Source organism: Salmo salar, chromosome ssa04 (assembly GCF_905237065.1).
Source record: "Salmo salar chromosome ssa04, Ssal_v3.1, whole genome shotgun sequence".
Lineage (NCBI taxonomy): Eukaryota > Metazoa > Chordata > Actinopteri > Salmoniformes > Salmonidae > Salmo > Salmo salar.
Genome location: NC_059445.1, coordinates 50,811,251 through 50,836,139, shown reverse-complemented (window position 1 = coordinate 50,836,139; position 24,889 = coordinate 50,811,251). Strand labels below are relative to the sequence as shown.

Sequence of the window (24,889 nt, the reverse complement as noted above, 5' to 3'; positions counted from 1 at the left end):
TGTGTGGTTCCCACCGTGACGCATGGAGGAGTTGTGAGGGTGCTTTGCTGGTGACACTGTCAGTGATTTATTTAGAATTCAAGGCATACTTAACCAGCATGGCTACCACAGCATTCTGCAGCGATACGCCATCCCATCTGGTTTGCGCTTAGTGGGACTATCATTTGTTTTTCAACAGGACAATGACCCAAAACAGACCTCCAGGCAGTGTATGGGCTATTTAACCAAGAAGAAGAGTGAAGGAGTGCTGCATCAGATGACCTGGCCTCCACAATCACCCGACCTCAACCCAATTGAGATGGTTTGGGATGAGTTGGATCGCAGACTGAAGGAAAAGCAGCCAACAAGTGCTCAGCATATGTGGGAACTCCTTCAAGACTGTTGGAAAAGCATTCCAGGTGAACCTGGTTGAGAGAATGCCAATAGTGTGCAAAGCTGTCATCTAGGCAAAGGGGGGCTACTTTGAAGAATCTCAAATCTCAAATATATTTTGGTTACTACATGATTCCACGTGTTATTTCATAGTTTTTATGTCTTCACAATTATTCTACAATGTAGAAAATAGTATAAATAAAAACCCTGGTACTGCAGGTTGTAACAACTTTGATGTTTTGAATACTTCTACTCTATTCATTGTAGCTTGTAATGAATAATAGTAATACATAATAATTAGTAATAGCATTGTAACATGTGAAATTGCTTGAGACTTACATGTATTCTCAGTCCATCTGCAGTTTTTGTATTTTCCTAAACACTGTCTTATCATTCCTTAAGAATAACTGAACATCCAACCATAAACACCCTTTTGATATGTTGTAGTGTTGTCAGTTTTATTCTTGTGTGGGGTGATTTCATAATCAAAATTAACAACTTGAATCAGACTTCAATAAGCCTCTATTTTTATTTAAAAGAACAAAAACACTTGAATATCCTTTGTCATACAGTGATTTACCTATGAAACCAAAAGTGCGTGGTACTTTACAAAGAAGTTGGGACAGTCAGTGCATCATTGTGTCTGTGGTATATAAGACACAAAAATAAGAACCAACAGGACCATCTACATTAATATGCAAGTGAAATAAATAGCAACTAATATCTAACATCAATCAATATGAAACTGTATAAAAACAGACTAACAGCAACATCTCATACTCATTTTGAAGGATTGCTTTGAAGTATTGCTAAATAACATTATGAACATAAATACTGCACCATTAGAGTAACACTAGCGACTTTCTCTACAGTCTCTTCCATTCCACATGCACTTTACACACAAACATGCTTTATACTTCAATGCACATTGGCTGCGTTTACACAGGTAGCCCAATTCTGGTCTAATCAGATCTTTTTTTTGTTGTTGAGACAATGCAATTGCTTAAAAGACCAATTAGTGGAAAAAAAGATCTGAATTGGGCTGGCTGTCTAATTGCAGCCTTCGATACTTAGTCCTAGATTCAATCAGATCACATGTTAACCGGCGATAGCTGACACCCGCATAGCTGGTCTTTTTGCGGTGTCGGATGTGGAACTGCATTAGAGCTGTCAAATCAGAGCGGCTGCTCGTGTGGTCATTGTCACGAAGCCACACTAGTCCCACTTACATTAGAAGTTCAGAAGAAGAAAGTGTAGGCTATATAGAATTAATGACACTCAAATTGAACTAAATAAACTAAATAAGGATTTACACAGTGTACAAAACATTAGGAACACCTTCCTAATATTGAATTGCACCCCCTTTGCCCTCAGAACAGCCTGAATTCATCGGGGCATGAACATTACAAGGTGTTGGAAGTGTTCAACAGGGATGCTGGCCCATGCTGATTCCAATACTTCCCACAGATGTGTCAAGTTGGCTGGATGTCCTTGGGTGGTGGACTGTTCTTGTTACACACAGGAAACTGTTAAGCGTGAAAAACCCAGCACCGTTGCAGTTCCTGACACACAAACTGGTGCGCCTGGCACCTACCATACCCCATTCAAAAATCTTAAAAAGCTTAAATCTTTTGTCTTGCCCATTCACCCTCAATGGTACAGATACATAATCCAAGTCTCAAGGCTTTAAAGTCCTTCTTTAACCCATCTCCTCCCCTTCATCTACACTGATTGAAGTAGATTTAACAGGTGACATCAATAAGGGATCATAAGCTTTCACCAGGATTTACCTGGTAAATTACTGTCATGGAAAGAGCAGGTTCTCCTAATGTTTAGTACACTTAGTGTATATCAGCCTAATCAAGGTGTAGATTATAACACACATTCCGGTGTTCGAATTTGTAACAAGCCTGCGTGGGATTATTATTAATACAACTCATTGCATCCAATGTCAATGTCCGCGACAGGTAGAATGCGGGGAGCCGCTTGCTGATTTGACAAATCCAACGCCGTTACACCTCCGACATCACCTAAAAAACAATGAAAGTGCTATGCAGTTGTCGGTTAAGCGGGTTAACGCAGAACTGATTGAATCTAGCCCTTAGACGTATTGAGTTACTCAGATCCCCGAAGAAAGAATAAAATAATCTGCTATTCCTTAGAAAATAAAAGGTTCAATATAAATCCGTTACCACTTAGGTACCGAGGCTGAAGTTTGCTGGTTAAAATGAGGGCAAGGCTTTGTTCATGTCGCTAGCAATATTAGATAACTAATCACAGCTTTTTAAATAAATAATGACCCAGTCTGACAAACACCTTGTATCTCTGGCAGTAAACACAGAAAGAGAACATCTCTATGGGGAAACTGTGGACCACAGTTCTATAAACAACTTTTGTTTAAATTCTAGAGAACAAATTAGTAGGGGCTTGATCGATCCTCATAAGAACAAAAGGTACAATTTTATTGTACTAAGGTAGATACGGTAACATAGCAACACAGCACTTAAAAAAAATAAACAAGCTATTGATCAGCAGGTAGCCTAGTGGTTAGGGCCAGTGACCGAAAGGTCGCTGGTTCCAATCTCCAAGCCGACTATGTGAAACATCTGTTGACATGCCCTTGCGCAAGGCACTTAACTCTAAGTCCCTCTGGAGAAGAACGTCTGCTAAATGACTGAAAAGATAAAGACCCTAGTTCACACTTCAGATCACTCTCTGACGTACGTCTTTCCCACCACAGCAGGTCTTGTCCTTGTTGTCTTTCTTCAGCCCGTCGTCCAGCCACAATGTAGAAACATCTGAAAGGAAACAAAAAGATCAGACTGAACATCTCAATCTTGCCTATGGTGTGAGGAAGTTGACCATACCTGAAAGAGAGAGACTATCCAGTTGGGCTGGTCTGTGACTCACTGACACCTTTCCCGGTCAGAAGAACAAGGCAACGCAGAGTGTTACACACAACAGAAAACTTTACTTCCAGAGGACATATGAGATGGATGTGGTTCTATCCACGCACTCTTGTCCACTTGGAGAGAGTGACCCAGTCTGACAAACCTGAGCAGGCAGAAGACCTGTCAGGTGTCCTGCCCCCTAGTAGTAGAGGTCACTGGGAGTTTGGGGAGACAGTTTATGATCCCCATAGTCTCTCCGGCACCGTCAGGAGATGGGTGGAGTGAACTGCATGAAGTTATAAAACTCACAGGCAGAGGAATCTATAATAATACCAATCAATTTGTGAACCAATAACCTAGTCTACCCACCCACCCACTCACACACCTCTCAGCTCAGAAGAGTTTGTGTCCTCCTCTCCAGGCTTGGTGCAGTCTTTGCTGTCCTTGTATGAAGTGGATTTTTTACCATCCACCACATCTGTCTTCACCTGGCCCAGAGTCTGCAGCAGACACATAGTGTCAAAGGCCTCACCGCCTCCTTCCCTCAGCAGCTCCAGCACCTGTAGCAATACACCTCACATAAATAGATATGCCGATACCTCAATGTAATACCAGACATAATGTCTCTCTGGGATAACATAATTCCAAGCATATTTTCCCAAGTGGACACTACCTAAAGTTGTCCATTGTGGTTTCAATGACTCAATTAGTTGGAGCACAAAGCTTGTAAGTTATTACTTAAAAACCTAAAATGGGCAACATATGGTCACTGCTGAATGACCACCGGCCTATCATATGACTAAACATGTATAGTAGTGTTGTTACCCACCTGCAGACACTTATAGGACTTCAGCTCACTGAGGTTCTCCTCCAGGAAGAGCAGGTACACGCTGAGGTCGTTGTAGAAGGGCGTGTCCAGGTCCAGAGCTCCGAAGGCCGGCAGCATCTCGTAGGGCCGGAGGAAGCGGGAGCTCTGTCTGGCCGGGCCCAAGGCAGCGTACACCAGCAGGGGAGCCAGCAGGATGTACACCCCCAGGTTGATGTAGCTTAGCAGCCTGAACACCCCCACCGCCACCAGCTTACACTGCACCGCCACCGCACTGTTGTTCCTCAGCACCCCTGTCCGCACGTCACAGGCAAACTCATCGGTGATGGAGGCTAGACGAATGTAGTAGCCCAGGTAGAGGCAGGCCAGCAGCAGGGTGAGCAGGGTTAACAGCCGACACGCCAGGTACTTCACCACCAGCCAGCGGGAGAAACGCTTGGTCTTCAGGTACTGCTCCACCAGAGGGTATTTAAAGCAGCCTTCGGTCAGGTCCAGGGCACTGCCATCACACAGGGAGATTAGGTGGGGCAGGACAGTAGAAGTTCGAGAAAATGGGACTAGCACTCATTATGCAGTTGCGTCAATTTTGCATATTTTCATTCTCCGAGCAGACTAGAGGTCGACCGATTAATCGGAATGGCCGATTAATTAGGGCCGATTTCAAGTTTTCATAACTATCGGTAATCTGTATTTTTGGCCACCGATTTGCCAATTATTTTTTTACCTTTATTTAACTAGGCAAGTCAGATTAAGAACACATTCTTATTTTCAATGACGGCCTAGGAACGGGGGTTAACTGCCTTGAACAGGGGGGATTCGGGGATTCGTTTTTGCAACCTTCCGGCTACTAGTCCAACGCTCTAACCACCTGCCTTACATTGCACTCCACGAGGAGCCTGCATGGCAGGCTGACTACCTGTTACGCGAGGGCAGCAAGAAGCCAAGGTAAGTTGCTAGCTAGCATTAAACTTAACATAATCACTAGTTAACTACACATGGTTGATGATATTACTAGTTTATCTAACGTGTCCTGCGTTGCATATAGTCGATGCGGTGCCTGTTAATTTCTCATCAAATCACAGCCTACTTCGACAAACGGGTGATGATTTAACACTGTCATTGCACCAAACCTAACCATAAACATCAACGCCTTTCTTTAAAATAAATACACAAGTATATATTTTTAAACCTGCATATTTAGTTAATATTGCCTGCTAACATGAATTTGTGTCACTTCTCTTGCGTTAAGTGCAAGCAATCAGGGTATATACAGCAGTTTGGGCCGCCTGGCTCATTGCGAACTGTGTGAAGTCCATTTATTCCTAACAAAGGCCGTAATTGAAGGTTGTGCAATGTAACAGGAATATTTAGACTTAGGGATGCCACCAGTTAGATAAAATACGGAACGGTTCCGTATTTCACTGAAATAATAAACGTTTAGTTTTCAAAATGATAGTTTCCGGATTCGACCATATTAATAACCAAAGGCTCGTATTTCTGTGAGTTATTATGTTATAATTAAGTCTATGATTTGATATTTGATTGAGCAGTCTGACTGAGCGATGGTAGGCAGCAGCAGGCTCGTAAGCATTCATTGAAACAGCACCTTCATGCGATTTGCCAGCAGCTCTTCGCAATTCTTCAAGCATTGCGCTGTTTATGACTTCAAGCCTATCAACCCCCGAGATTAGGCTGGTGTAACCCATGTGAAATGGCTAGCTAGTTAGCGGGTGCGCGCTAATAGCGTTTCAAACGTCACTCGCTCTGAGACTTGGGAGTGGTTGTTCCCCTTGTTCTACATGGGTAACGCTGCTTCGAGGGTGGCTGTTGTCGATGTGTTCCTGGTTCGAGCACAGGTAGGAGCGAGGAGAGGGACGGAAGCTATACTGTTACACTGGCAATACTAAAGTGCTTATAAGAACATACAATAGTCAAAGGTATATGAAATACAAATCGTATAGAGAGAAATAGTCCTATAATTCCTATAATAACTACAACCTAAAACTTCTTAACTGGGAATATTGAAGACTCATGTTAAAAGGAACCACCCGCTTTCATATGTTCTCATGTTCTGAGCAAGGAACTTAAAAGTTAGCTTTTTTACATGGCACATATTGCACTTTTACTTTCTTCTCCAACACTTTGTTTTCGCATTATTTAAACCAAATTGAACATGTTTCATTATTTATTTGAGACTAAATTGATAGTATTTATGTATTATATTAAGTTAAAATAAGTGTTCATTCAGTATTGTTGTAATTGTCATTATTACAAATAAATACTTATTTTTTTTAATCGGCCGATTAATTGGTATCGTCTTTTTTGGTCCCCCGATAATTGATATCGGCGCTGAAAAATCATAATCGGTCAACCTCTAGAGCACATGAACTTCATTTTAGCATGTTTGTATGCATGTGTACAGAAAAAGAAAGAAAAAGTCAACTTCAAGTGAGTGCTGGATAATTAAATCATTGCACTATGCACTATTGCACTTTTAAGAACTGTTAATTGAAGAAAATAAATTAGCATATTCTGCAACTGCCCATTACTGATCTGATAAACAGCACTGCCTATAATCACAGTTCAGACAGATACACATTGTATTTGACTGCTGACCCCAGCCAGGCTTAGTCTCCAGCAGTACGAAGTCAAACGATAAAACAAAATCCCTAATTAGTCCATTCGTCACTACCTGTGCTTCTAGCTAATAAGGTTTCGCTCTCCCTCTGCCTCTCAATGAAAATAGAGCATTTGATCTCATCTTCTATTCCCATGTACCAGTGTTTTCTGTGTGATTATATAGCGAGTGTTCCCGCTCTGGTATTGGCACATGCACTCTGGCCAACAGCTCGGCAAAAACAGTATGGGTATAGCCCACATGAGATTATTATGGACAAAAGAGTGAGATTGTTTATTTGTCAAACGGCAGCCAAGCATAGATGATCATGTCACCAGAATAAGACCCTCGATATTTATTGGAAAGGAGCATCAAGCTCATCACCTTGCACTTTCACCATCCTCTGAAGTTCATCATTAATTTAATCTGTAGCCTAATAAACTGCATGCTTTTCCGACGAGTCGTAGTGGGAGAACCACATGTAAGGGTGTTTAACTGGCGGCAGAGAAGTCAGACGCAGGAGAGAAATAACTGTGTTTCCAACGGCGCAGTTTATTTACAAAAAACCCACCAGAAAACATAATAATAAAAATCAATGGGTAACATAACCCGACGCACACCAGTACATACGTACACTTACAATAGACAATCACCGACAAGGACATGAGGGGAAACAGAGGGTTAAATACACAACATGTAATTGATGGGATTGGAACCAGGTGTGATGGAAGACAAGACAAAACCAATGGAAAATGAAAAATGGATCAGCGATGGCTAGAAGGTCGGTGACGTCAACCGCCGAACACCGCCCGAACAAGGACAGGGAACAACTTTGGCGGAAGTCGTGTCAGTACCCGCCCCTGACGCGCGGCCCCAGCAGCACGTTGACACCGACCTCGGGGATGACCCGGAGAGCGAGGCCCAGGGCGATCCGGATGGAGACGGTGGAACTCTCGCAGCATAGAAGGACCCAACACGTCCTCCACCGGAACCCAGCATCTCTCCTCCGTACCATACCCCTCCCAGTTCACGAGGTACTGAAGGCACCTCGCCCGACGTCTCGAATCCAGTATGGAACCAACGGAGTACGCCGGGGCCCCCTCAATGTCCAGAGGGAGCGGAGGAACCTCCCGCACCTCGGATTCCTGGAGCGGGCCAGCCACCACCGGCCTGAGGAGAGACACATGGAACGAGGGATTAATGCGGTAATCGGGGGGAAGCTGTAACATGTAACAAACCTCGTTCACTCACCTCAGGACTTTAAATGGCCCTACAAACCACGGACCCAGCTTCTGACAGGGCAGGTTTCGGGTCGAGAGCCAGACCCGGTCCCCTGGTGCTAACACTGGGGCCTCACTGCGGTGACGGTCTACGCCAACTTTCTGGCGCAGCACGGCGTGCTGAAGGTGAACATGGGGCGGCGTCCCATGTTTCCTCCGAGCACCGGAACCAGTCATCCCCCGCAGGAGCCTCGGTCTGACTCTGATGCCAAGGAGCCAGAACCGGCTGATACCCCAATACACACTGGAAGGGAGAGAGGTCAGTGGAGGAGTGGCGGAGCGAGTTCTGGGCCATCTCTGCCCAGGGCACGAACGCTGCCCACTCCCCCGGCCAGTCCTGGCAATAGGACCTCAGAAACCTACCCACATCCTGGTTAACTCTCTCCACCTGCCCGTTACTCTCGGGGTGAAAACCTGAGGTAAGGCTGACCGAGATCCCCAGACGTTCCATGAATGCCCTCCAGACCCTCGACGTGAACTGGGGACCCCGATCAGACACTATATCCTCAGGCACCCCGTAGTGCCGGAAGACGTGTGTAAACAAGGCCTCCACAGTCTGTAGGGCCGTAGGGAGACTGGGCAATGGGAGGAGACGACAGGACTTAGAAAAACGATCCACAACGACCAGGATCGTGTTGTTACCCTGTGAGGGAGGAAGATCGGTCAGGAAATCTACCGACAGGTGTGACCACGGCCGTTGTGGAACGGGTAAGGGTTGTAACTTACCTCTGGGCAGGTGTCTAGGAGCCTTACACTGGGCGCACACCGAGCAGGAGGAAACATAAACCCTCACATCCTTAGCCAAAGTGGGCCACCAGTACTTCCCACTAAGACAGCGCACCGTCCGACCTATCCCAGGATGACCAGAGGGTGACGTGTGGGCCCAATAGATCAGACGGTCGCGGACAGCAGATGGAACGTACAGGCGCCCAGCTGGACACTGAAGGGGAGCGGGCTCTGCACGTAACGCCTGCTCAATGTCCGCGTCCAGCTCCCACACTACCGGCGCCACCAGGCATGAGGCGGTATGGGAGTGGGATCCATGGGCCGCTCCTCTGTGTCATACAGCCGGGACAATGCGTCTGCCTTAACGTTCTGGGAGCCTGGTCTGTAGGAAAGGGTAAACACAAAACGGGTGAAAAACATGGCCCACCTTGCCTGGCGAGGGTTCAGTCTCCTCGCTGCCCGGATGTACTCCAGATTGCGGTGGTCAGTCCAGATGAGAAAAGGGTGTCTAGCCCCCTCAAGCCAATGTCTCCACGCCTTCAAGGCCTTGACGACAGCTAACAGCTCCCGGTCCCCCACATCATAGTTTCGCTCCGCCGGGCTGAGCTTCTTAGAGAAGAAAGCACAGGGGCGGAGCTTCGGGCACTGAGAGAGCACAGCTCCAATCCCCGGACACGTCCACCTCCACTATGAACGCCAAAGAGGGATCCGGATGGGCCAGCATGGGAGCCGAGGTAAACAGAGCCCTCAGGTGACTAAAAGCCCTGTCCGCTTCAGCTGTCCACTGCAAGCGCACCGGGCCCCCCTTCAGCAGTGAGGTAATGGAAGCCGCTACCTGACCAAACCCCAGATAAATCTCCGGTAGTAGTTGGCAAACCCTAAGAACCGCTGCACCTCCTTTACCCTGGTGGGAGTCGGCCAATTACGCACATGCTGCAATGCGGTCACTCTCCATCTCCACCTGAGGTGGAAATGCAATACCCTAGGAAAGAGACGGACAGTTGGAAGAACAGGCATTTCTCAGCCTTGACGTACAGGTCATGCTCCAACAGGCGACCAAGCACTCTGCGCACCAGGGAGTACATCAAAATGTCATCAATATACACCACCACACCCTGCCCGTGCAGGTCCCTGAAAATCTTGTCTGCAAAGGCTTGGAAGACTGATGGCACATTCATCAACCCGTACGGCATGACGAGGTATTCATAGTGCCCCGAGGTGGTACTAAAAGCCGTCTTCCACTCGTCTCCCTGTCGGATATGCACCAGGTTGTAAGTGCTCCTGAGATCTAGTTTAGTGAAGAAGCGCGCCCCGTGCATTGACTCTATCGCTGTGCCGATGAGCGGTAGCGGGTAACTATACCTAACAGTGATCTGATTCAGACCCCGATAGAAAAAGGAGGGCGCAGACCTCCCTCCTTTTTCTTCACAAAAAAGAAACTCGAGGAGGCTGGTGAAGTGGAGGACAGAATGTACTCCTGACGCAGGGATTCGGAGACATATGTTTCCATAGCCTCCGTCTCCGCCTGTGAGAGGGGATACACGTGATTCCTGGGAAGTGCAGCGTCTACCAGGAGATCTATCGCACAATCGCCCCGTCGATGAGGTGGTAATTGAGTCGCCTTCTTTTTGGAGAAGGCAAGAGCCAAATCGGCATATTCAGGGGGAATGCGCACGGTGGAGATCTGGTCTGGACTCTCCACCGTAGTAGCACCAACGGAAACCCCTTAACCTGTTATGGCTAGGGGGCAGTATTTTCACGGCTGGATAAAAAACATACCCGATTTAATCTGGTTACTACTCCTGCCCAGTAACTAGAATATGCATATAATTATTGGCTTTGGATAGAAAACACCCTAAAGTTTCTAAAACTGTTTGAATGGTGTCTGTGAGTATAACAGAACTCATATGGCAGGCAAAAACCTGAGAAGATTTCATGCAGGAAGTGGCCTGTCTGACAAGGTGTCGTTCTTCTTGTCTCTGTTTATTGAAGAGTGAGGATCTTAGCTGTCCCGTGACACTTCCTACAGCTGCCATGGGCTGTCAGAAACAGGCGGCAAAACACTGAATCGTGGCTTTGCAGGCTCTGGCTGAAACAAAGTAGCGCGTTTGGGTAGTGGCTGGTTACAGTACTGTGAGACTCAGGCTCGTGCCCGCGTCGACCGAAAGCTTTGTTTTCTTTCCTCTGTTTAGCTAAATGGACATTCCCGGTCGGAATATTATCGCATTTTTTACGAGAAAAATGGCATAAAAATGGATTTTAAACAGCGGTTGACATGCTTCGAAGTACGGTAATGGAATATTTAGATTTTTTTTGTCACGAATTGCGCCATGCGCACGACCCTGATTTACCATTTCGGATAGTGTCTGGGACGCACGAACAAAACGCCGCTATTCGGATATAACGATGGATTATTTTGGACCAAACCAACATTTGTTATTGAAGTAGCAGTCCTGGGAGTGCATTCTGACGAAGACAACAAAAGGTAATCAAACTTTTATAATAGTAAATGTGATATTGGTGAGTGCTAAACTTGCCGGGTGTCTAAATAGCTAGCCCGTGATGGCTGGGCTATGTACTTAGAATATTGCAAAATGTGCTTTCACCAAAAAGCTATTTTAAAATCGGACATATCGAGTGCATAGAGGAGTTCTGTATCTATAATTCTTAAAATAATTGTTATGCTTTTTGTAATTTAGTAAATTGTTAGCAAATTCCCCGGAAGTTTGCTAGTTCTGAACGTCACATGCTAATGTAAAAAGCTGTTTTTTGATATAAATATGAACTTGATTGAACAAAACATGCATGTATTGTATAACATAATGTCCTAGGTGTGTCATCTGATGAAGATCATCAAAGGTTAGTGCTGCATTTAGCTGTCTTCTGGGTTTTTGTGACATTATATGCTAGCTTGAAAAATGGGTGTCTGATTATTTCTGGCTTGGTACTCTGCTGACATAATCGAATGTTTTGCTTTCGCTGTAAAGCCTTTTTGAAATCGGACAGTGTGGTTAGATAAAGGAGAGTCTTGTCTTTAAAATGCTGTGAAATAGTCATATGTTTGAAAAATTGAAGTTTTTGTATTTTTGAGGAATTTGTAATTCGCGCCACGCCTATCATTGGATATTGGAGCAGGTGTTCCGCTAGCGGAACGTCTAGATGCAAGAGGTTAACACCTACCTGAGCACTCTCGCGACCACCCTGTGAGAGCCCTCTGTGGCCAAGAAATAGTGGGGTTATGACAAGCTAACCAGGGTAGGCCTAGCACCACAGGAAGCGTGGAAAAGACTAAGGAGACAATAAGGAAAAGACTAATTCTCTCCGTGTGACCCCCTACGTCACCATGCCCAAAGGAGTGGTGACCTCCCTAATTATCCCTTACCCTAATGGTCGACTATCTAAGGCGTGAACGGGGAAGGGCACATCCACGGGAACAATGGGGGTCCCTAAACTATGAGCTAACGCTCTATCGATGAAATTCCCAGCCGCACCTGAATCTACGAGCGCCTTATGCTGGGAATGCGGGGAAAACTCAGGAAAAGTGACAGAGACAAACATATGTGCAACAGAGGGCTCTGGGTGAGAATGGTGCCGGCTCACCTGGGGTGACGCCAGAGCGCCCTGCCTGCTGCCTCGATTCCCAGAGGAACCAACCCGGCACCGACCGGTAGTGTGACCTCTGCGGCCACAGATGGTGCACGAGCGGGAACCCCCTCCGTTCTCCTTGCGCACCGTCCCTCCCAGCTCCATGGGTATCGGAGAGGGGGTGCGGGAGGATGGAACCACCAGACCCCGATCTGGACGTCCACGAGTAGCCAGCAGGTTGTCCAGCTGGATGGACAGGTCCACCAGCTGGTTAAACGTGAGGGTGGTTTCTCTGCAGGCCAGCTCCCAACGGACGTCCTCGCACAGACTGCAGCAGTAATGGTCGATCAGGGCCCTGTTGTTCCATCCCGCGCTGGCAGCCAGGGTCCTAAACTCCAGGGCGAACTCCTGGACGCTCCTCGTCTCCTGCCTCAGATGGTAGAGATGTTCACCCACCGCTCTACCCTCGGGCGGGTGGTCGAAGACCGACCAGAAACGGCGGGTGAACTCCTCAAACTGGTCCGATACTGATTAATCGGCCGATATATATAAATATATATATTTGTAATAATGATAATTACAACAATACTGAATAACACTTTTATTTTAACTTAATATAATACATAAATAAAATAAATTTAGTCTCAAATAAAAAATGAAACGTTCAATTTGGTTTAAATAATACAAAAACACAGTGTTGGAGAAGAAAGTAAAAGGGCAATATGTGCCATGTAAAGAAGCTAGCGTTTAAGTTCCTTGCTCAGAACATGAGAACATATGAAAGCTGGTGGTTCCTTTTAACATGAGTCTTCAATATTCCCAGTTAAGAAGTTTTAGGTTGTAGTTATTATAGGAATTATAGGACTATTTCTCTCTATACCATTTGTATTTCATATACCTTTGACTATTGGATATACTTATAGGCACTATAGTATTGCCAGCTTAATCTCGGGAGTTGATAGGCTTGAAGTCATAAACAGCGCAATGCTTCAAGCATTGCGAAGAGCTGCTGACAAACGCAGGAAAGTGCTGTTTGAATGAATGCTTACGAGCCTGCTGCTGCCTACCACCGCTCAGTCAGACTGCTCTATCAAATCATAGACTTAATTATAATAAACACACAGAAATACAAGCCTTAGGTCATTAATATGGTAAAATCTGGAAACTATCTGTCACGTTCTGACCAGTAAAAGGGGTTATTTGTTATTGTAGTTTGGTCAGGATGTGGCAGGGGTGTGTTTGTTTTGTGTTGTCGGGTTTTTTTGGGGTATTGTTCTATATTTTGTATTTCTATGTTCGTATTTCTAGTATTTGTATTTCTATGTTAGTTTTAGGAACGACCTCCAATTAGAAGCAGCTGGTTGTCGTTGCTTCTAATTGGAGGCCATATTTATATGGGTTTATTTTCTCTTGTGTTTGTGGGTGATTGTTCCATGTATAGGCAAGGTTACCTTACAGGACTGTCGTGCGTTTTCTTGTTTTGTTTCAGTGTTCACGTATGAATAAAAATATAAGTGTATGGACACTTACCACACTGCGTATTGGTCCGATATTTCTTACTCTTCATCAGAAGATGAAACGTATGACAGAATCACCCACCAAACGAGGACCAAGCAGCGGAGGAGGGAGCAGCAGGAGGTGTATACGGAGTCATGGACTTGGGAGGAGATACTGGCTGGAGAAGGACCATGGAGGAAGACTGGAGAGGATCGAGAACGTTATTCGGGAACACGGCTGGCAAGGAAGCCTGAGAGGCAGCCCCCCCAAAAAAAATTTGGGGGGCACACGGGTAAGTTGGCTAGGCCAGGAAGGGGACCTGAGCCAACTTCCCGTGCTTATTATGGGGAGCGTCGGACCAAGAAAACACCACGCTATGTGGAGATACGCACTGTATCACCAGTGCGCACCTATAGGCCGGTGCGGTCGATACCAGCACTTCGCCCGTGCTGGGCTAGGGTAACTATCCAGCCAGAACGGGTTATGCAGGCTGTGTCCTTCAGACCTCCAGTGCGTAGTCAAGGCCCCGTGTATCCAGTTCCTGCTCCTCGCACTAGCTTTGAGGTGCGTGTCCCTAGTCTGGCGCCTCCAAAGCCAGCCCCACGCCCCAGGCCTGTAGTGCGTCAGTCCAGTCCAGTACGTCCTGTTCCTGCTCCTCGCACTAGCCTTGAGGTGCGTGTCCCTAGTCTGGCGCCTCCTAAGCCAGCCCCACGCACCAGGCCTCCAGTGCGTCAGCCCAGTCCAGCTCGTTCTGCTCCTGCTCCTCGGACTAGCCTTGGGGTGCGTGTCTCCAGTCTGGTACCTCCAGTACCAGCCCCACGCATCAGGCTTCCAGTGCACATTCCCTGTCCAGGACTTCCGGCAACAGTGCCCCGTCCAGAGTGTCCGGCAACAGTGCCCCGTCCAGAGTGTCCGGCAACAGTGCCCCGTCCAGAGTGTCCGGCAACAGTGCCCCGTCCAGAGCTTCCGGCGATAGTGCCCCGTCTAGAGATGGCCCACAGTCCGGAGCCAGCAGAGATGGCCCACAGTCCGGAGCCAGCAGAGACGGCCCACAGTCCGGAACCGACAGAGACGGCCCACAGTCCGGAACCGACAGAGACGGCCCACAGTCCGGAACCGGCGCAGCCAGAGTCGCCCTCCTGTCCGGAACCGGCGCAGCCAGAGTCGCCCTCCGTCCGTATGGACACGCTGCGTATTGGTCCGATATTTCTTACTCTTCATCAGAAGACGAAACGTATGACACTATCATTTCGAAAACATTTTTTTTCTTTCTTTCAGTGAAATACGGAACCGTTCCGTATTTTATCGAATGGGTGGCAACCCGAAGTCTAAATTTTGCTGTTACATTGCACAACCTTCAATGTTATGTCATAATTATGTACAATTCTGGCAAATTAATTACGGTCTTTGTTAGGAAGAAATGGTCTTCACACAGTTCGCAATGAGCCAGGCGGCCCAAACTACTGCATATACCCTGACTCTGCTTGCACGGAACCCAAGAGAAGTGACACAATTTCCCTAGTTAATATTGCCTGCTAACATGAATTTCTTTTAACTAAATATGCAGGTTTTTAAAAAATATTCTTGTGTATTGATTTTAAGAAAGGCATTAATGTTTATGGTTAGGTACATTGGTGCAACGATTGTGCTTTTTTTGCAAATGCACTTTTGTTAAATCATCACCCGTTTGGCGAAGTAGGCTATGATTCAATGATAAATTAACAGGCACTGCATTGATTATATGCAACGCAGGACAAGCTAGTTAAACTAGTAATATCGTCAACCATGTGTAGTTAACTAGTGATTATGTTAAGATTGATTGTTTTTCATAAGATATTTTTAATGCTAGCTAGCAACTTACCTTGGCTCCTTGCTGTACTTGCGTAACAGGTGGTCAGCCTGCCACACAGTCCCCTCGTGGAGTGCAATGTAATCGGCCATAATCGGAATCGGTCGACCTCTAATGCAAACGCTTAGTAAATTTGGCCACTAGGAGTCTTTGAGCTCAGGTGGAAGGGACAAATAAATCATCTAAGGAAGACAAGTCATCTAAAGTTGGAGGCTGGAAGTGAATAAGGCCCTTCGTAGTGTTTACCTGGGGGGGTCGTCAGAAACATCTTTGGTGTCTATAGATGTGGCCAGGCTCTTGGCCAGTCTGATGGCTCGGTTATAGGAGCGGTCCAGCTCCTCCATGATGAAGTTGAGGTCAGAGGAGAGGTGTGGGGCGGCCGTGAAGCGCCAGAACAGAGCAGGGATGTACATGAGGATTGCCACCAACAGAAGGATGTAAGGGAAGAACTGGAGGAGGAGGGCAGAGGAATAAAAGAGGGTGAGAGATGGAAGACAAAAGCAAGAATCGCATGACTGAGAAATTAGGACCAGGAAAATTACAATCCACATGAACTGATTGTAGAAAATACAGAACATTGGTGTGCCCCACATTGGTATGACACACAGAAGTTCATTGTTGTGACCAGGCTTTTGGGAGCTTCCTTGTGACAGACCAAGTAAACCAAACTCATTCACATGTCCACAGGAAGATGTTTAGAGGTGGGGGTGCTTTCATTTTGTCGACCGGGGGGATTTTTATTTATTTATTTATAAGCACCCCTACTTTCCGCGGCTATGCTAATACACCTGGACCTATGGCGATATCATCCACCTCGTCAAGAAATAGTATCTCTCCCAGTTGTCTGAGAAGAGGCTGCATAATTATAATTGTAAAGGCCATGGTAACAGGGCTTTCATGTAGATGAAGAGGTTGACTTCTCTGACAGTCTGGTCTGATTTAACGTATGGCTTACTGCTGAGAGCTCCGAAAGGGGATCTCAATCATAAATATGCCAAATGTGATGCTGCGCGTGATTGCCAATGAGGAGTGTTATTGCCCAACTCCCCATGCAGCCATAACTGTCAATCTCTCACACTGACTGGAGCTGCCCTCTGGCCACTGACTGGAGCTGCCCTCTGGCCACTGACTGGAGCTGCCCTTTTGGCTAACTGAGGGCTTGTACCTTGTGCAGCCATAGGGGGGCACCCTCGACGCCATCAACGCTGAGTTGCTGCTCCTGCACCGCCGCCCAACAGAAGGAGTCAACATAGGCTGCCTGTCGCCATGAGAAGTTTGTAGGGGCAAAACAGCTGATCTGGGTACCTGCATTCAGCCAAAGGGATTGGACAGGGTTAGAATGGGCCAGTCCAGAGTGGAAAGACTAGTAAGTGTACACAGCGTAATGTTCTAATTTTAATTGAAAACAGGAAATAACAGGAAATAGGACCAGTGTGGGCTCCAGCTGTTATCTACTCCCAGTGGACATTGAGTTTGTGAGTAACTGTCCCCTCCAGTTATTTATGTGGTTGTCCCATAGTGTATGCAATAAAAACATGTATTAGTGATTTCACTGTTATTTGCTTGATGTGTAACCTTTATACACTGCTAAAAAAAATAAAGGGAACACTTAAACAACACAATGTAACTCCAAGTCAATCACACTTCTGTGAAATCAAACTGTCCACTTAGGAAGCAACACTGATTGACAATAAATGTCACATGCTGTTGTGCAAATGGAATAGACAACAGGTGGAAATTATAGGCAATTAGCAAGACACCCCCAATAAAGGAGTGGTTCTGCAGGTGGTGACCACAGACCACTTCTCAGTTCCTATGCTTCCTGGCTGATGTTTTGGTTACTTTTGAATGCTGGCGGTGCTTTCACTCTAGTGGTAGCATGAGACGGAGTCTACAACCCACACAAGTGGCTCAGGTAGTGCAGCTCATCCAGGATGGCACATCAATGCGAGCTGTGGCAAGAAGGTTTGCTGTGTCTGTCAGCGTAGTGTCCAGAGCATGGAGGCGCTACCAGGAGACAGGCCAGTACATCAGAAGATGTGGAGGAGGCCGTAGGAGGGCAACAACCCAGCAGCAGGACCGCTACCTCCGCCTTTGTGCAAGAAGGAGCAGGAGGAGCACTGCCAGAGCCCTGCAAAATGACCTCTAGCAGGCCACAAATGTGCATGTCTGCTCAAACGGGTGGTATGAGGGCCCGACGTCCACAGGTGGGGGTTGTGCTTACAGCCCAACACCGTGCAGGATGTTTGGCATTTGCCAGAGAACACCAAGATTGGCAAATTCACCACTGGCGCCCTGTGCTCTTCACCGATGAAAGCAGGTTCACACTGAGCACATGTGACAGACGTGACAGAGTCTGGAGACGCCGTGGAGAACGTTCTGCTGCCTGCAACATCCTCCAGCATGACCGGTTTGGCGGTGGGTCAGTCATGGTGTGGGGTGGCATTTCTTTGGGGGGCCGCACAGCCCTCCATGTGCTCGCCAGAGGTAGCCTGACTGCCATTAGGTACCGAGATGAGATCCTCAGACCCCTTGTGAGACCATATGCTGGTGTGGTTGGCCCTGGGTTCCTCCTAATGCAAGACAATGCTCGACCTCATGTGGCTGGAGTGTGTCAGTAGTTCCTGCAAGAGGAAGGCATTGATGCTATGGACTGGCCCGCCCGTTCCCCAGACCTGAATCCAATTGAGCACATCTGGGACATCATGTCTCGCTCCATCCACCAACGCCACGTTGCACCACAGACTGTCCAGGAGTTGGCGGATGCTTTAGTCCAGGTCTGGGAGGAGATCCCTCAGGAGACCATCTGCCACCTCATCAGGAGCATGCCCAGGCGTTGTAGGGAGGTCATACAGGCACGTGGAGGCCACACACACTACTGAGCCTCATTTTGACTTGTTTTAAGGACATTACATCAAAGTTGGATCAGCCTGTAGTGTGGTTTTCCACATGAATTTTGACTGTGACTCCAAATCCAGACCTCCATGGGTTGATAAATTGGATTTCCATTGATTATTTTTGTGTGATTTTGTTGTCAGCACATTCAACTATGTAAAGAAAAAAGTATTTAATAAGATTATTTCATTCATTCAGATCTAGGATGTGTTATTTTAGTGTTCCCTTTATTTTTTTGAGCAGTGTATAACAACTGAAATATTTCAATTATTGTTAGTAATAATAGGCTATTATCTATGTTATTACACATATTTGGACTGCACATCCACAACACAAATCAATTTGGTGTTACATATTGCCTGGATGAACTATGGAAAGCACAGTCAGTCACTGCCACCCCAAGTTCCATTGACCTCTGCTCAAACTGGCATGTAACATATGATATCATATCTGTAGACTGCAGGGGAATAGATTAAAAAGCAGGGACTCTTTACAGTGCTGATACCACAGAATTAAACTGAACATATACACTGAGTGTACAAAACACTAGAAACACCTACAAGGTGTGGAAAGCGTTCCACAGGGACGCTGGCCCACGTTGACTCTAATGCTTCCAACAGCTGTGTCAAGTTGGCTGGATGTCCTTTGGGTGGTGGACCATTCTTGATACACACAGGAAACTTGAGCGTGAAAAACCCACCAGTGCTGCAGTTCTTGACACTCAAACCGGTGCGCCTGGCACCTCCTACCATACCCTGTTCAAAGGCACATAAATATTTTGTCTTGCCCATTCACCCTCTGAATGGCACACACACAATCCAATGTTAATTGTCTCAAGGTTTAAAAATCCTACTTTAATCCTACACTGACTGAAGTGGCTTTAACAAGTGACATCAATAAGGGATCATAGCTTTTACTTGGTCAGTCTGTCATGGAAAGAGCAGGTGGTCCTAATGTTTTATACATGGCCTTGTCTCAGGATGGTAAGTTGGTGGTTGAAGATATCCCTCTAGTGGTGTGGGGGCTGTGCTTTGGCAAAGTGGGTGGGGTTATATCCTGCCTGTTTGGCCCTGTCCGGGGGTATCGTTGGACGGGACTACAGTGTCTCCCGACCCCTCCTGTCTCAGCGTCCAGTATTTATGCTGCAGTAGTTTATGTGTCGGGGGGCTAGGGTCAGTCTGTTATATCTGGAGTATTTCTCCTGTCTTATCCAGTGTCCTGTGTGAATTTAAGTATGCTCTCTCTAATTCTTTCTTTCTCTCTCTTAGAGGAGCTGAGCCCTAGGACCATGCCTCAGGACTACCTGGCCTGATGACTCCTTGCTGTCCCCAGTCCACCTGGCCGTGCTGCTGCTCCAGTTTCAACTGTTCTGCCTGCGGCTATGGAACCCTGACCTGTTCACCGAACGTGCTACCTGTCCCAGACCTGCTGTTTTCAACTCTCTAGAGACAGCAGGAGCGGTAGAGATACTCTGAATGATCGGCTATGAAAAGCCAACTGCCATTTACTCCTGAGGTGCTGACCTGTTGCACCCTTGACAACCACTGTGATTATTATTATTTGACCCTGCTGGTCATCTATGAACATTTGAACATCTTGGCCATGTTCTGTTATAATCTCCACCCGGCACAGCCAGAAGAGGACTGGCCACCCCTCATAGCCTGGTTCCTCTCTAGGTTTCTTCCTAGGTTCTGGCCTTTCTAGGGAGTTTTTCTTAGCCACCGTGCTTCTACACCTGCATTGCTTGCTGTTTGGGGTTTTAGGCTGGGTTTCTGTACAGCACTTTGAGATATCAGCTGATGTTAGAAAGGCTTTATAAATAAATTTGATTTGAAATTATTTTCCCACGTGATTTTATGAATCAAATGATCTTTCTGCCACAAACCTGTTTCATTACCTATGCTACCTCTATTCAGTCACTATTCCATATGAATACCTTTTAAGGATAAAATATAACAGCAGAGGGGAGTGGATTATGTGAGGTTGTAGAGCAGTGTTGCCATGTTTGTTGTTTTTGTACAAATTGGGCTAAAACCATGTCTCAGGTGAAAATGTATTGGTCGCGGGTTGCGCGTCTTTGGTCTACTTTTAAGTTGCACTGTGGCCGTCATGGCATTTCTCTTAAAAAACATTTCACTGTGACCTGGTGCTGACTGTCTGGCAGTGCGGCAGGCTGTTGCGGTGTGACTGAGTGGTGTGCTACTTGTGTAACCTACCTGACAAACCAATTGAATAAATAGCCTATAAACTTCAGTTTATTGTTGTTGTAGACTTGTGTTATTATGCAATTATTAATGGACATGTTTAGTTAATTCAATTGGAAATGATCAAAACTCTATCGCAGTTGCCAATCAGATGTTAGAACGGATTAGATTGATGTAACAGTGGTCAGATTAGGCTACAGGTAAAACAAATTCAAGAAAATAAACACTGGCTGTTGTTGACAAGCATATTCAGTTCATATACATATTATTCATATTTAATTCAGTGATTGAAATGATGACCCCATCCTCAGTAGCCTATTCCAGCAGGCTATTGGGAAACACTTACCTTCGAAATCACCTCGCTATTCATGTTGAATAATTTAGTCTGTTAATTTGAACTAAGCAAGCTGCTAAATTGTTCCGTTTACATCTTGTCTACATCTTCTCTAGGCTAATGTAAACTATCTGAAATTAGATGTAGGCCGATAGGATTCCTGCCTTTATCCAAGCAAACCATGGCAAAATTGAATGACAATCATAAACCAGATTTTAGTCTGTAGCCTATGCCTATTGAAATGACAAGTCAATCTCGCAAATGGGCCATTTATAACGGTTTGTAGTCTCAACATCTGGCACATAATAATAGCACAATTGCCAGAAAATAACCTAGCATTAGTGTTTTATACTCAGAGATTGAGATCCTCTGTCCAACTTTCATCACTCAAACTCTCCTGTCGGATTTATCTATAGTTATGCACATGTGCAATGGGGATTTATTTACAATTATAAACCTGGTTCAAGCCCTGAATTTTGATTGGATGAAAGCCGTGGTATATCAGACCATATACCACAGGTATAACAAAACATGACTTTTTACTGTTCTAATTACGTTGCTACCCAGTTTATAATATCAATAAGGCACACTTGGGGTTTGGGTATGTGGCCAATATGCGGCAGCAGGTAGCCTAGTGGTTAGAGCGTTGGGCCTGTAACCGAAAGGTTGCTAGATTGAATCCCTGAGCTGACCGTTATTGTAAATAAGAATTTGTTCTTAACTGACTTGCCTAGTTAAATAAAAGTAAAATAAAAATACCACGGCTAAATCCAGGTACTCCGTGTTGCGTCACGCTTAAGAACAGCCCTTAGCTGTGGCTATATACCTTGGGCCCTATTGCTTAAGCATGGCAGTTACATTTGTTAAATAGACATCCATTGATGAAAAATGATCTGGCGAGAGTAATAAGGGCAAATGATCTTTTCTCTTGCCACATATTGAAATGTCTTTATTACTTTTGAAGAAACCCGAATTTAGCTTCTAAGGTTACTATCATTTTCCTTCTTAATTGGCTCAATAACGTTATGGAAAAGGGGTTTATTGTATAAATATGCTAACACCCCTCTTGCTGTGAAAAAAAATTGGGTCTAGTTTTCAGGCATTTCAGGGTTTCATGGTCAATGAGCTATAAATTTAACTTAACCTGGCAACCCTGTTGAGGAGTCATTTTCAAAGATGTACAATGTAACGGTTTCTTCACAGGGGCAGGCGGCGCTGTGGGCCTAATCTCGAACTCAAGACAATACAAGAAGGCTACAATGTTACTACAAATGCATATTGAGGGACAAGCAACTCAGCTCTCCTAATACATGAAGAATTCTCCAATACAGGGCAGGATATTCCGGGGCGAAACAAATGAAATGCAATTTGCCTGTTTCCCGTTGACAGACAGGGGTATGAATTACAATTATGGGGTCTATGGAGCAGACAAAGAACGACCCAGGGATTAGACATGTTTACGAGTTTATCTAATGAGAATCAAAAAATCCATTCGTTTTAGACTAACTAAAACAATTGAAGTAGGTTTTTATTCAGTGCTTGACTGCAGAGGTCTGCTCAAACCAAAAACAGAAAGCCAGAGTTTGTGCGTCGAGAGAAACCGATAATCTGCTCTGCTGTTACTGCTCAATTCAATTGGCTGGAGAATAGTATTTTTATCAATTTCTGTTTGACCCTGATGCTTTTATTCGATATATTTGAACATGTTAGTTTAATTTTAGTTCTACTAGTCTATCAGTAATTCAACTCACCCACTGACACCTCTTGGGCAAACGCGAGGGAGATGAGTAACAAAGGGAGACCAACCGCGATGAAAGTGACTATTTTGTCTACCGCAAGCTCCAGACGGACCCCTTTGTACTTCGACTCTGTTGGATCCTTTAATAAAAAGTCGGAGAAAACGTATTCTGTTGCAACGTGTGCAATCGCCATTGTTCAATGTGAAATAGTCAGTGTAACAAATTTAAAATGAATAGTTATCCAGTTAATACAATGTATCTACTATATAAAAAAACAAGCCGCGCGTTGTCCAAGTTTTTACTCACATTATTTTCTATATAGATCTCGACAAATTAAGATAACAAACATGTTACTTAGCAGAAAGTGCATGCAATAACGCCTGACTCATTAACTGTGTTCGAATACTCATACTAATCCTATTATTTGTGACGTAAATTGAGTATGGATAGAGTTAGTATGCCAAAGGTTCCCGGATGTCGTACTACATTCGCGAAAATACGAAGTATACAAGCAGTGGACACTATTTCCGTGCTTTTGGGGCCCATAATGCAATTCTTCCGAAATGGGCGTGGCTTCACAACGTTTTCTGATTTGAAGAAAATGGCGGAGATATGCAGCCGAAATCCGACGTCAGCGGATACAAATGTATTGCTTTAACTAATTATGACACAGGTTAAGAAAATGTGGAGCAATGTAAGAAAGTAATTACTTTTTTAGTAAGTTATGCTACACTTTATGTTGGCTGACAATGTGTTGCCTACGCTATCCGCAAGAACCGCATAGCATATCATTACAGCAGTAGGTACCAGTATGTTAGCTAACGTAGCTACCTCCTTAGTTGGCTACTAATAAATCGAATTTGCCAGTATATTAACAATATGTTATCTAACTAACTACCCAACGTTTATTGACTTGATTATTCACGTAATTCTTAGCTAAGTGGTATAGTGGTGCGTTCTCAATGGACATAACTTCTCTCTGGCTATCTACTCCGATTTCAGAGCATACTCGTCTGTGTGCCAGACAGCGCAGAATATATGAACCATCAACACCCATTGAAAATATATATATATTTTTTAACTAGGCATATGGCCGGTGTCAGTAAATGTCGGCAAAAAGCTTCTTTCAATTGTTGACAGCAGCACTGTTACAGTCACCAACCCTCTGGATAACATGAAAACAGCCTAACCAGCTCTGCTAGGGCAAATAAAATGGTCAGTGAGTTGTTCTCTCATCTGTGTCTGGAAGTAGATATCCAGTAAGCTTGTGTGCTTGACTGCCATTGTGATGGTCAGAATGCTCGGATCAGTCAGTGTGGGCAACCCTCAGAATTTAGAATGGACAATATGACACCGCTCTGAATATATGAGCGCACTCTGGCACTCCAGATTAAATTTACGAACACACCCGAAGTCATAAAATGTCTAGCTAGTCATTTGTTATGCTAACAATCTATTTTCTATATTTTATTTAGGCTAATGATCTAGCAAGAGGTTGCATGGCAACAGCATCAACTTCCAGTAGACAGGCATAGCAACAGGCGTAGCACTAGTATGATCAACTGAAAGGATACCGTTCGTTTACGTTCCTGTTCCACTGATAATTAATTGCATACACCTGGTGTCCTAGGTCTAAAGCAGTCACTGATTTAGAGGGGATCAATGAAAAAAAGCAGTGGCACTGGCTTCGATGTCCAGAGTTGAATTTGAGGGGCCTATAGGCGATCCTTCTTTTAACAATGGAAGAGCAGTGACAGACTGCTAGTGCCTCGCATAGGGCCACGGCCTTATATGCACTCAAGGCCATGCACTGACTGAGTGTTATCTTTCTTCTCCAGAAATAAATTAGGTAGGTCAATTCTTAGCGTTGCATTGACAGTTTTATTTGATACACAGAATAGTGTTTTTCCCACTGCTGCAACTGTTGCCATGCAGCGGCTCGTGTGATGGTGTTGATGGGCAGGTACACGTTTCAGAATGTTTGAAGGGCCCCAGTGTGTTGGACTATCCTAGACCCGGCACGGCATGTGCAGCACCACGGGCAGTAGCTGGCCTCCCTCAGAAACTCACCCCA

General features: G+C 45.4%; 1 protein-coding gene across 1 annotated transcript; it reads right to left on the bottom strand.

Annotated features, from left to right (window-relative positions):
* Positions 1-876: 876 nt before the first annotated feature.
* panx1b (pannexin 1b) lies at positions 877-23,333 on the bottom strand. Its single transcript, XM_014196953.2, has 6 exons — positions 22,828-23,333; positions 16,809-16,948; positions 15,890-16,092; positions 4,093-4,588; positions 3,649-3,823; positions 877-3,170 (listed from the first exon to the last, which is right to left on the bottom strand). Exons 1-6 carry the CDS (start codon positions 23,006-23,008, stop codon positions 3,076-3,078), a joined length of 1,290 nt encoding a protein of 429 aa, XP_014052428.1. The 5' UTR covers positions 23,009-23,333; the 3' UTR covers positions 877-3,075.
* Positions 23,334-24,889: the final 1,556 nt, after the last annotated feature.